Source organism: Triticum aestivum, chromosome 1D (assembly GCF_018294505.1).
Source record: "Triticum aestivum cultivar Chinese Spring chromosome 1D, IWGSC CS RefSeq v2.1, whole genome shotgun sequence".
Taxonomy (NCBI): Eukaryota; Viridiplantae; Streptophyta; class Magnoliopsida; order Poales; family Poaceae; genus Triticum; species Triticum aestivum.
The window spans coordinates 347,791,123-347,803,907 of NC_057796.1; the positions used below are offsets into that span (position 1 = coordinate 347,791,123).

Sequence of the window (12,785 nt, forward strand, 5' to 3'; positions counted from 1 at the left end):
GCGGTTCCCCCTCCCTCTTCCTCCTCTCCGCCGCTGCCAGAGGGGCGCCCGGCGCTCGGCGCGCGTCCCCGATGGTTGTGGCGGCGGGGATCTGGCGCCTCCTCCTCGGATGGAGGGCTGCGGGCCCCGGGGCGGCAGCCCTGGTCGGCGGCGGGCGGCGCCGGCGGGTGCTGGTGGGTGGCCTCCCACGGCTGCGTGGGCAGCGTGGAGGTCATGGTCGATGGTGCAGCGGCGGCCCCTCGCAGTCCGCCGGGCTCCATGGTGAAGCTTCGGTGCCGGCCCGATCTGCTCCGATCCGTGCTGGCACTGGTCCCTGGCGGTGGCGTCCATCGTCCCGTGGTGCCGGATGGCCGGATCTGGCGTTTGGTTGTGGTTCCGGGGGAAACCCCTGGCCGGCGCGGCGGCACCCCAAAGTCGACGTCTTTGACGCCGAGCCCCTCCTTGGAAGCTTTGGGGTGGATCCTCCCCCTCCCGCCTCCTCCCTGAGCTCCGGCGAAAGCCGTTTCTCCCCTGGTCTGGGCGTCGACGGCACCTCGGTGGCGTGTTCCTTCTTGGAGGCGGCGGTCGGGAGTTGCTCTTGGTGGTGGAGCGGTTGGTGTCTCGGCTCCAAAGCATGGCGGCCTGGTTGTCCTGCTCTTCTTCTTCGGTCTTCGTCATGGATGCGCGCCTTCGTCCGACAGCTCGCGTCCCTTGCTCCGTGCTGCCGCTGCCGGATTGGTTCTCGTCAGGATGGTCTACCGTTGCTTGTAGGTCAGCGTTGGCTGCTTCTCCTTTGGCAGCTCGGGCACCTGGAGCTGGGCTATGTGCAGCCACTCTGCTGGTCGCCGGTGCGGCACCCATCGAGCCTGGGTGAAAGGGTAGTGGCCCTTTGCGACGGTGGAGACAGCTCAAGTGTTGCCCAAGTTTGGCCATGGATGTAGCCGGCGCTCAATGCTTGCACGACATGTCCCTCCTCCCAAGTACCTAGTTGGCTAGTTGGCGTAGGCGTAGTGATGGTCGTCGGCAACGATGCTCCATTGTTGCCATTGTGCTGTTCTGCCTAGCTCTATGTATCTTCTTTCCGCTTTGCTTTGCATTCTTCTCTTTGTAATGTGGTGCCCCTGTAATGCTGGCCGGTTGATGGCTTTGTTAATTCAAAGTCGGGCTAGGTTCGAGCTCTTCTCGGGCTCGGCCGGCGCCTTTTCTCTAAAAAAAAATCAGTGCGCGCGCACACACACATACACACTTTCATTACAAAGTTCACACAAGTTCAAAGCCTCCTCTTCCAAGTTGATCACAATCCACACTAATACAAGAGGTATAAATACATAGCACATATACAACGCCACGGAGGGCTCAGATCTTGCGGATAAGAAGTTGAGCACCATACTGGGGTTGGAGGGTCATCACCATCATTGGCGCATGAACATAGGATGGCGAGACATCAAACGCAAACCGCTGGAGCACCATTGCAAGCACCAACTTTGCCTCGACCATCGCGAGATTCTGGCCAACACAGATGGCGGGGCCAATCCCAAAGGGGAAGTATGCACCAAGGTGATAGCTCTTGCCATCTGCAAACCTCGATGGATCGAACTCCTCCGCATTAACTCCCCATATGCCGACATCATGGTGGATGTCAACAATAGGAAGATTGACCTGCGTGCCCGCAGGGATGTCAAGTTTGCCCAGCTTCACATCTCGAGCGACTGTCCTGTTGACGAACAGAGCTGGAGGATACAGCCTAAGGGTCTCCTTCAACACCATATTAACCTGATATCATGACAACATCGCTAGAGTGTTATTCACAATGTTCCAGTAAGGTGACATCGTCAAGAATAAGAAAAGTTGTAGTATTCATTCAAGTAAATAAGGCTCACAATTTTCAGACTGCTCAGGGTTTCCGCATTTGGGTGCTCGTTCTTGCCACACACTTGAAGGACTTCATCTCGGGCCTTGTGTTGCCATTCTTGATGCAATGCCAGCAGAAGTGTTGCCCAAGTCAACAAATTTGCAGTTGTTTCCTTACCGGCAAAGTAAAATGTCTTGCACTCATCAATGATCTCTTCGATTCCCATTTTAAACTCATTGTCAGCTTTGCTGGCTGATAGCATCAAGCCAAGCAAATTTTTGGAATCTTCACACTTGTTTCGATTTATCTCAATCAATCTGCGCAGCGAATTTCGAATTTCCTTGTTTAGGCCATGCCTTCTTCGGTTCTTCTTTGTCGGCACATACCTAAGAAAGAAAGAGGTCATATTCTTTTTCCCTAGCTGTGAATGAAGAGCATGAGTAGCAAGAGAGAGATGCAAACATTTTATTTTCTGATGTAAATAAATGGTGACCCAACTTCAAGTCTATGAGTCAACTCACCTGAAGCCAGGAAAGTAGAAGGTTCTCATAGCAAGTATGACAAGTTGTATCTGTTCATCTTGCAATTGAAAAATTCGCTTTCCTTCCTCGTAGCTACTTCCAAATGCCACACAAGAAATGACATCCGCACTCAAAGTGTGGAATTCTTTATTTACATCGATCTCAAACTCTGCTCGAGTTTCTCCTTGGACTTCCCATTTATCCAGCATGGATGAAGTGATAGCTGACATTTCTGGTATCCAACCCTACCAAATCCAAACAAGTTTAGTGGTATACCATATCTTATCAAGTGCATTATGTACATCGCAACTGCTCTTACACATCAACATGTTTTAATTGAAAGAAGAAACATGGACACCGCAGGTCACGAACTATTCTGAAAGCTCCTGCCAGCTACAAACTGTGAGGGAAATAACTAGTCGCGCAAAAAGGTTGAATCTCAGTAACAAATGTTACCAATCAATAGGCAACCATTTGATGCTTGTTAAACTATCCAGATAAGTTCATTCCAAACATTCATATACATATTGCCAGAAGTTGAAATCAAAGTTAGCAGAAAGAGTAGCATTTAAGAAAAAAAGGAATTGCTTGAAATAACCGTGCATACTGTCCTATTCAATAACAGCACCAAGTTCAAGGCAATGGAAAAAATTTGTAGTTCTGTAAAGAGGTGGCACACCCTACGCCTGTATCGCAGCAACCAAGATTTTAGCAAGACTTTCTAGTCCACAAACTGTAAAGCAATGGGAAAATTTGTACTAGTTCTGTAAAGACAAGTGGTCAATTTTATGTTTCAATCCGAATTCAGGAAGCGCCTCCTCACCTTGACCCTCTCCATGTTGAAGGCGGGCGAGATCACACGGCGGTGGTGCGCCCACTTCTCCCCGGTGAGCCCCACCAGCCCCTCGCCGATGAGCTGCCGAGCTTGCGGGTTGTTGCCGCTGCCGGTGGTACCCTTCTCGAAGGCCCCCGTGGAGTCGTTCAGCACGGCCTTCGCGACCTCCGGGCCGGAGACCACCAGCCGCGGCCGGGGCCCGAACCAGAACACGAATGGGCGGCCGTACCGCGCCGCCCACTCCCGGTACTGCGGCGCGGCGCGGCCGATGAAGCCGTGGTGGAAGGAGGCGAGTGGCGCGGACTGGGCGGCTTTGGTCATGGCGACGTATTCGGCCGCGTTTCCGGAGAGCAGGCTGCGGGGAGGCCCCCGGATGCCCTGACGGCGCAGGCGGCGCTCCAGGCGGTGCGGAACCCACAGGATGGAGTGGACCAATCGAAGCACGTACGTGAGCGCGGCGAGCAGACCGGCTAGGAGCAGAGCAGCGACGGCGCCCATTGCTTGCAGCTTGGCGATTCTGAATGGAGTTTGGCTCCCCTCCGAGGTAGAAGAACCAAAGGAGTTGACTCTCTGTTTGCTTTTTCTTTTTTTGAGTCTCTGGTAGGACCGTAGGAGGTAGCCAGAGTAATCGAGCCGTGCCGGGCTGGCCCGGGTGCTGAGGCTGGCGGCCGAGGCACGGCCCAAGGCGTTACAAGAACCCTCCAAGGAGGAAAACACAAAAAAAGCTAGTGCAAAAAGAAAAGAAGAAAAAAGATCGACACCACCACAAACCCAAGCTCCACCGATAAGCCATGCACATCATCGGAAATTATCACTGGGCCTCCAAGGGGACCCCTCCAAGGAGGGAGTGATATCCAGGACAACACCGTCACCTCATCTGGCCTAGCCAAATCTTAGGTTTTCACCCGAAGACCACAAGCCATGAGGTACGAAGAGCGAAACGAGCTTCACTGCGGTACCTCCAAGGAGGAAGACAAAATTCGTAGATGCCGTTACCGCCGGTACTGACCAGAACAGTGCAGGATTTTCATCCGAAGCCGAGTCTTTCGCCAACAAACATGGATTCGAGGCCTACCAGCTCCACCGGGCAGAAAAAAGGCCATGCACACACTATCAGGAATGGACTTGTTACCGCCGCACGCAGAAACTCGGCAAACACGAGCCAACCTGGTTGGGCCGCCCCGCCGCACGCAGGCCTGGGCGCCAAACCAGATCCGGCCATCCTCAGCCTCCGTGCACAGAATTGGGCGATGATCCGCACCGTAGTGCATAGGAAGAGTCGAGTTAGAACCGAAGCTGGCCTGACCTACATCGCCGCGCGCTGTGACTAGACGAACATCAAATCAAATTGACCGCCTCCGCACCACCGCGCGCAAGGACAGGACCAGCCGAGCCGGAACTGGTGTGCCTCAGAACCTCCTCTACACCACACCGAGCCGGAACTGGTGTGCCTGAGAACCTCTTTAAACTGCAAAAAAGGATGACAGAAGTGTGAATCGAACCCACAATCTTCCATTCGTCTATCATGATAACTAATTCCCTTTTTCTTCTTTTTGTTCTTTCTTTTTCTTTTTATTATGTTTTTTCGTTTTCTTTTCCCCTAAATCCGTGAATTTATTTTTCAAAGTTCATGCAATTTTTTCAAATATGACAAGTTTTTTTTAAAATTGATGATTTTTCATGTTTGTGCACTTTTCCCAATATTGTAGAACTATTTTTCAAATTAGTGATTTTTTTTCTGAAATTGATGGATTTTTAATGATGATTTTTTTTAGATTTTTTGAAAAAAAGAGTAAAATCATCGGACTTTTTTCGGAAATTGATGAACTTTCTTTCGGATTTGTTGAAATTTTTGAAAATCGATGAACTTTTCGTGAAAATTGATGAACCATATTTTTCGTCCAATTCGGATTTATGTCACTGAATTCAAATTTTATCACCTAATTCAAATTTAGTTTACCTAATTTAAATTTAGTTAACGAAGTTCAAGATTTGTTCACCCAATCCAAAATTAATTCACATATATCAAATTTAGTTCACCTAATTCAAATTAGTTCACAAATAAAATATTTGTTCACCTAATTTAGTTCTAGTTCACGCATTTCAAAATTTGTTGACCCAATTCAAAATTTCTTCATCTAATTTTATTTTAGTTTACAAAAGAAATATTAATTCACCTAATGTAATTCCAGTTTACACATTTCAAAATTTGTTCACCTAATTCTATTGTAGTTCACAAAGTTTAAAATTTGTTCACCTAATTCAAATTTAGTTCAGCTAATTCGATTGTAGAAATTGCAATTCAAAATTTGTTCACCCGATTAAAATTTGTTCACCCAATTCAAAATTTCTTCATCTAATTCTATTTTAGTTCACAAGATAAATGTTAGTTCACCTATTGTAATTCTAGTTCACGCATTTCAAAATTTGTTCACCTAATTCAATTTTAGTTCACAGTGTTTAAAATTTGTTGACCCAATTCAAATTCTAATTCGATTCTAGAACTCACAATTCAAAATTTGTTCACCCAATTCAAATTTAGTTCACACAATTTAATTTTTTTACCGATCCAAATTACTTCACCTAATTCAATTCTAGTTCACCCAATTCAAAATTTGATCACCTAATTAAATTTTTGTTCATCTAATTCTATTTTAGTTCACCAGATTCATTTCTAATTCACACAACTCAAAATTTGGTTCACCTAATTTGTATTTCGTATTTGGTTCCCTATAATGCCTTTTTTTCAATTATGTGTTTCTTGAGGAACAGTTTACTTGTATAATTCTTAGCATCAATTTACCGAGTTTACAGAAAAAAGAATCGGTCTTTATTAATACTACTTGTATAATTCTTAGCATCAATCTAGAGAAGTACGAGCCTGTGTCAGAAACAGTTTTTCTTTCCCTAGCAGCGGCATATAAATAGCTTTTTTAGGAACGGCATAGAACCAGCAGTACAATCTTTTTTTAGGGAAAACTGTAGTACGATCTTTTTTTAGACGAAATCTAAGTTAACAATAGAACGCTAGCGAAATCTTATTGGGCTTCCTAGATACAGCCCAGAACAAAAGGTAGTAGGCGCCACAACTACGAACCGGCGCAGAAGGCGCCGGTTAGGACCGCCCGTGCCTGGCCTGTCGCGGGTCGTGCCGGTGTGCTCGTGGGCCGGCTCGCCAAGCACGGCCCGTTTGGTCAGTTGAGTTCCTATTGGATCTGAAAACACATTTTTTTCTTTTGCAAGTGACACGTACAATCGAAGACGCTCACATACATGAGAATACACTCACCCCTATAAACGCACGCACACACATCGTACCCCTGTGAGCACCACCGAGAGATTGAGCCGGCATAGCATCTTGAGATTTTACGAAGTCACTACAAGCGCCTTCCACCGAATGAACATCGCCGGAAGTTTGAAATAAATCCAGAAATAATGCGAGCACCAATCTTCAGTCTAGGACTTGAACTCTGGTGGGTTGGAGATACCACTGTCCTCCTAACCATCAAATCAGATGTTGGTTCGCAGTGGTGCGCTTCGGTAGTGTATAGAAAATGGAACGCTTGGGCCCAGTTTGGCGGCAACATTTATTAAACTTTTGTAGTTAAAACTTAAGTAGTCGGATGCCTTGGCAAATGGCAATGAATACTTTAGTTTTTAATGATGCGCTCAGGGGCACTGTCGGGGCGGTCCTCAGGGATGATAGAGGAAATTTCATTGCTGAGGAAATGGGAGGATAGACTGGTGCGCAAGTGTCCTGGCGGCGGAAGCCTTGGCACTTCGATACGAGTTGTCCCTTGCATAAAGGATGGGTTGCAACTGTCTTTATTAACTCCGACTACCTGGAGGTCATTGATACCGTTAACAATGGAGGATTTTCAATGGGTGCAGCGGCGGCGATTTTTTACGACTGTTATCATCTTGCTTGTGAATTTTTTATTTCTAGGTTTGAACATTGTAATAGAGAACCAAAAATAAATTTCAATTTTTAAAAACCACAGTTTCCTGAGTTCAGTTCATGAATACTTCATTTTTAAAGTACTGCAAAAACAATATTGTATTGAAAATATTATGGTTTATGGTATTTGTTGATGCCAAACACATCAAAGCTATAAAAAGTACGGTTTCTGAAAAAACACGATTTCTACAAAAACTCTAAATACTTAGTTTTGACGAATAAAGAGAGAAATCATATACTCCTAGCCGGTCTCCTTGTCCTCCATAATCAAGCCCGCAATCGCTAGCCATTGTGTCACCTGTTTGTTTTGGCTTACCTACGTTGCACCCAAACACATCATCCAACTCCTCGTCCTTCTGATCGAGATGCTTTAGCATGTCATCAGGATCACCGTCACGTGAAACCCTTGGTTCGAGGAAAAATCCCCATGCTCCTTCACCACTCACCCAGATCGAATCACCAAGACCTGGATTGTGAGAGTTCCTCTTGCTATCCCCGAGAAAAAGCCGATATAACGAGACGGAAAACCGGAATACACAAAACGTTCTTGTATTATGGAACGGAAGGAGTAGTTATTTGAAAAGAATATTTACGACATAAGTCTCGCCTTCCTCGGACATGGTTGGATACTTGGGTTTGGCGGTTACTCGTCCGAATATTTACATTATTGTGGGATTCTGCTGAATGATCGGCCTTCCGGGATGAAATCAGTCTGCTTGGTCAAAGGCTCAAATGCAATTGTGAGATGATCAAGGAATGTCGTGTATGGAAGGAACAAAATCCACGGCCAAAGGCCCTGGCCAACCGTGCCGACCAATTCAAACCACATTGCAGCGGCTATATAATCCGGCCGGCTAAACGCCATTAAACTCGCCGGCCCACAGGCAGCGAAACGTCGTGCTCCCAGTGTCGTTCCGCGTCGCGCGGCGCGGTGTCCAATCCCAATCCCACGACCCCACTCCCCCTCTCCCCTCTCCGATGCTGACCGACCCCGGCCGCCCCGACGCGCCGCTCGCGGCCTGGAATCACGAGGTGTCGTGCGCTTGGCTTGACGTGGGAGAGCCCCCTACCGAACAGCCGTGATATCCAAGGCAGGGCGGAAGCCATACAATACACAAGCGAGCGATTGAATTGCCCGCAAGTTGCACCATGGCAACCAACCGCAAGCCATGTTAGCCTAATCTGCCCCATCATTGTTAACAAACAAACACCAATTTAGGTCCGTGGACCTCTAAAGTCTAGTTGGTGGCTGCCACAAACTGGGAAGGAGCCGGATTCCCCGGATTTAGCAGGGTCACATGTTTGAGGCATCACACCATCTAGTAGAGATTTGTTAAATCAAGAAACACCCCCTAAAAGCGAGCCAATTTGTGGTTGGATGGTTAGAGGGACTATGGTATCCCTAATCCACCAGGGTTCAAATCCTGGTGCTCGCATTTATTTCTGGATTTATTTCAGGATTTTCGGCGATGTGCATTCAGTGGGAGGAGACATTCCCGTCGGCGACGAGGTGCATACGGTGACTTCGTAAATTTCAAGATGATATGCCGGCTCAGTCTTTTGGAGGTGCTCATAGGGATAAGGTATGCGTGTGTGTGCGTTCATAGGGGTGAGTGTATGCGCATGTATATGAACACTTGTGTCTGTACTGATGTTAAAAAAAAGAAACACTCCTAAAAATGTTAAATCAAGATACGGAAAGTTGTCAGAAGAGTTAAATCCGCTTCATTGTGTCGTTGGTGTGGTGAGGATTTTATAATTTCCATTTGCTATTTGGTTTGTCGGGTGAGGAAGATGGTGTATATGTGTGTTTTTTATAATGCGGTCTTATTGGGCTTCCTTGCGAGTGCGATTATGTGGTGTCTGCTAATCAACTCAGAAGTTTATTGTGTTGGTGACTGCATGTACTATATTAGTATTACAGTGTCACATACTGACGCTTCTGTTTAGACAGTAATAGGATGCGTGGGACTGATGTGTTTTTAGGCTGGCTGGTGCCGATTATTTTGAGAAATTGTTGATCCAATTAAAATTGTGAATCAAATCCAAAATTAATTATCTTAACTGACTGAGAGAGTTCGTAGTTAAATCGTTGACCCGATCAAAATTGTGAACCAAATTCAAATGTAACACCTTAGGTGAATGGGAGGGCTCTAAAATTAGGGAGAGTAGTGGCTAGTTAATTAAGAACTCATTGAACCAATCAAAATCGTGAATCAAATCTAAAATTGATTATCTTAATCAAATTAGGAAGTTCTTTGAGAAATCATTTACCCGGTCCAAATCGTGAACCAAATTCCAATGCAATACTTGACTTAATGAGAGAGCTCTAAAATTACAGAGTGTATTAGATGATATTTTATATATACTTTTGGAAATAATGTATATAGTGGATAAATTAGTTATGTATAGATGAAAATCTTTTCACGGTTACAAAAATATTCAGTTTGAGAAATGGGTTATGGTAACGATGGGCCAGTTCTTTTGTTGATTTCTAGAATAAACTAAAATAAGTTGTCCCCTACCCATGTTATTTTTGAAGCCCAGTAATTTTTTTTAAAGCCTGCTAATTAAGACTTGACTAGTTGCCTTATAAAAAATATTTTGGGTTGGGCTTATAGAATAAGTTGCGTAGGGGACAACTTATTCTAGAAGCCAAAAAAGTCACCAAAAGGTTTGGCCCTATGTATGCAACATGTAACCACCGAGATCGTTGGAAAAAAGGTTCTGGCTTGAAGGAGCTAGGTCAAATATGGTAAAATGTGGACATGTGATAAGGATCAAGTAAGGATCCTAGGGTTTTTGGCCTAATCTTTCACGGCGAACGATAGAACTAGCATATAACTTTGATTGTTGAGCAGATTAGATCTACTCCGCAAACAACATAACAGATTCTTGCGCATCAGCAAGCAAAATAAACGATGTTGGAGTCCCCGACATGGGACCCTTTTCCTGTCTATTCTTAACTAAAAAAATCAACTCCCCTATTACAATGGCCGGCAGCCAGCTTATATAGGTAAACCCTAAAACTAAAACTATTCGGATTGGACACGCTCATATTGACTAAAATAACATAACTAAAAAAATAAACTATATGGCTCATGACATGGCCTTGATATAAAGCAATGTTCGGCCTAATCAATTAAACCGACACGGGTAATTAATTATTTTGAGCCTCGTATTTGGCCTCGCCGAAACACATTGGTGGTGTTCTAAAATTGGGCTTCAACTCATCCGTAGGAGGAATTGCAAAGCAAAAGGATCCAAAGTTCAGAATATCAGCAGGTGGTGAAATAACAAGAGTAATAGATATCCTCCCCTCATCAACATGATGACACTCGTGGCAATTGTAAGATGGAATTTCCACAGAAAAGGCTCGAGGTGAGCCTGACTTTGAGTTAACAAACCATCAACCGGCCATGAGGTATCACAATAAAAAATAGTACGCATCGACCCAACAATATAAGGGAACACATTGGATAGCTTACAACACAACGCATAAACTAAGACAAGGGAAAAATAAAGATGAGCAAGCTAGCAAATGCCAAAGACCACAACACTCGGACACCACGTCAGTGAGCGAGAGAAGCACAACGAGGAGAAGCTTGCTAACATAATCGGGATTTTGAAACAAAGTTTCATCACTGGACACGAGGAACCCAGCGCCATCCTCCTCGCATGCCGAAGAGGGCCCCAACCCTTCCACCATGGGAGGTGCTCACCCAAGAGCTGAAGAGTTGACGGCCCCGAAGCCCATAGCAGCCGCAGAGCAAGACTACCGCCCACAACGCCGTAGGCCGAGGCCACCCGAGTGCAGCAGGAAGCCACCGGGAGCAGCCACAAAGAAGGGGATAACATGAACAACGAGACAAATATGCAGGTCGGTGAGGGTCCATGCCCGTCGAGCGCATATGAAAGACAACCAGGTGTCCAAGGAAGCTACCATGTCACTACTGCAGGGAAGGGGGCAACGATCCGATACCGCCGGATCGAAAGCGCCACAACACCGGAATTGAGTCATGCACACCTATGGGTAACCCAACCTTTAAGACCAAAGACATCGATTGTACACGCAACAGTGATCCCATGATCAGTGTGTCACTGCATTCAACAAACTAAGAGTTTACATCCATTACATGATGTTGAGTCTTGCATAATTAAGACCAACATGGTCAAGTCTTATGTAAATAAAAGCCTCGAAGGCGGAACTTCAAAAGAACACTTGCAACGAAAACATCGCCGATAACTTGGACCCATGCCATATGCCTTAACCTTATATGAAACTGACTAACTCAGAAGCGTGATAGTTCGCATGATCCTCATTGAAGCACTCTTCTTCAAACTCCTGATCTTCCATGTCTAACCAAGTTAGTAGACAGGGACAAGCTAATGAGTACTTTGAATGTACTCGCAAGCAACCCACAAGGTGATAACAGAATATTGATACGTCTCCAACGTATCTATAATTTATGAAGTATTCATGCTGTTATTTTATCATTCTTGGGTGTTTTACAATCATTTTGTAGCAACTTAATATCATTTTTTGGGACTAACCTATTGACCCAGTGCCCAGTGCCAGTTGCTGTTTTTTGCTTCTTTTTTACATCGCAGGAAATCAATATCAAACGGAGTCCAAACACAACGAAACTTTTCGGAGATTTTTTCTGGACTAGAAGGAACCCAATGGGCCAGAGCTGCACCTGGGTTGTGCCCACCTTGGTGGCCTCCCGCACCCCCTCTTTGCACTATAAATTCGCAAATATTCTGAAACCCTTCAGGGTTAACCTAGATCAGAAGTTCCACCGCCGCAAGGCTCTGTAGCCACCGAAAACCAATCGGGAGCCCGTTCCGGCACCCTGCCGAAGGGGGAATCATCACCGGTGGCCATCTTCATCATCCCGGCGGCCACCACGATGAGGAGGGAGTAGTCCACCCTCGGGGCTGAGGGTTTGTACCAGTAGCTATGTGTTTAATCTCTCTCCCTCTCTCTCTCTCTCATGATCTATATCATGGGCTTTGTTAATATAGATGGATCATATGATGTTTCTCCCCTCTATACTCTTGTTGTGATGAACTAAATCTTTACCCTCATGAAGTTTTGTCTTGTCGGATTGAATATTCAGATATGAGAACACATGATGTATATCTTGCAGTATGAATACTTGAGGTGACAATGATGTATCGTATTGATTCACTTGATATATGTTATGGCACTCAACTTGCGGATTCCTGAGGTGACGTTGGGGTAATCTATGCATACGGGTTGATGCACGTTTTTATTATCTTTTCTCCGATAGAAACTTTGGGATCTCTCTATAGTTCTTTGTGTGGATTGAGTATTATGAATATGAATTTGCTTTGGTGTTATTTTAGTACGAACTCTTGATTAGATCGATCAGAAAGAATAGCTTGCGTTATTTTAGTACGAACTCTAGGATAGATCGATCAGAAAGAATAGCTTTGAGGTGGTTTCGTACCCTACGAACAATTTCTATCTTTTGTTCTCCGCTAATAGGAACTCTGGAGTGATTCTTTATTGCACTTTGAGGGATAATCATATGATCCAACTATGTTATCACTACTGAGAGATTGCACTAGCGAAAGTACGGACCTAGGCCTTGTTTTCAAGCATTGCAATAC

General features: G+C 45.4%; 1 protein-coding gene across 1 annotated transcript; it reads right to left on the reverse strand.

Annotated features, from left to right (window-relative positions):
- Nucleotides 1-1,212: 1,212 nt before the first annotated feature.
- On the reverse strand, nt 1,213-3,785 carry LOC123181974 (cytochrome P450 734A1). Its single transcript, XM_044594399.1, has 4 exons — nt 3,176-3,785; nt 2,353-2,597; nt 1,860-2,217; nt 1,213-1,752 (listed from the first exon to the last, which is right to left on the reverse strand). Exons 1-4 carry the CDS (start codon nt 3,683-3,685, stop codon nt 1,336-1,338), a joined length of 1,530 nt encoding a protein of 509 aa, XP_044450334.1. The 5' UTR covers nt 3,686-3,785; the 3' UTR covers nt 1,213-1,335.
- Between the last annotated feature and the right edge of the window lie 9,000 nt (nt 3,786-12,785).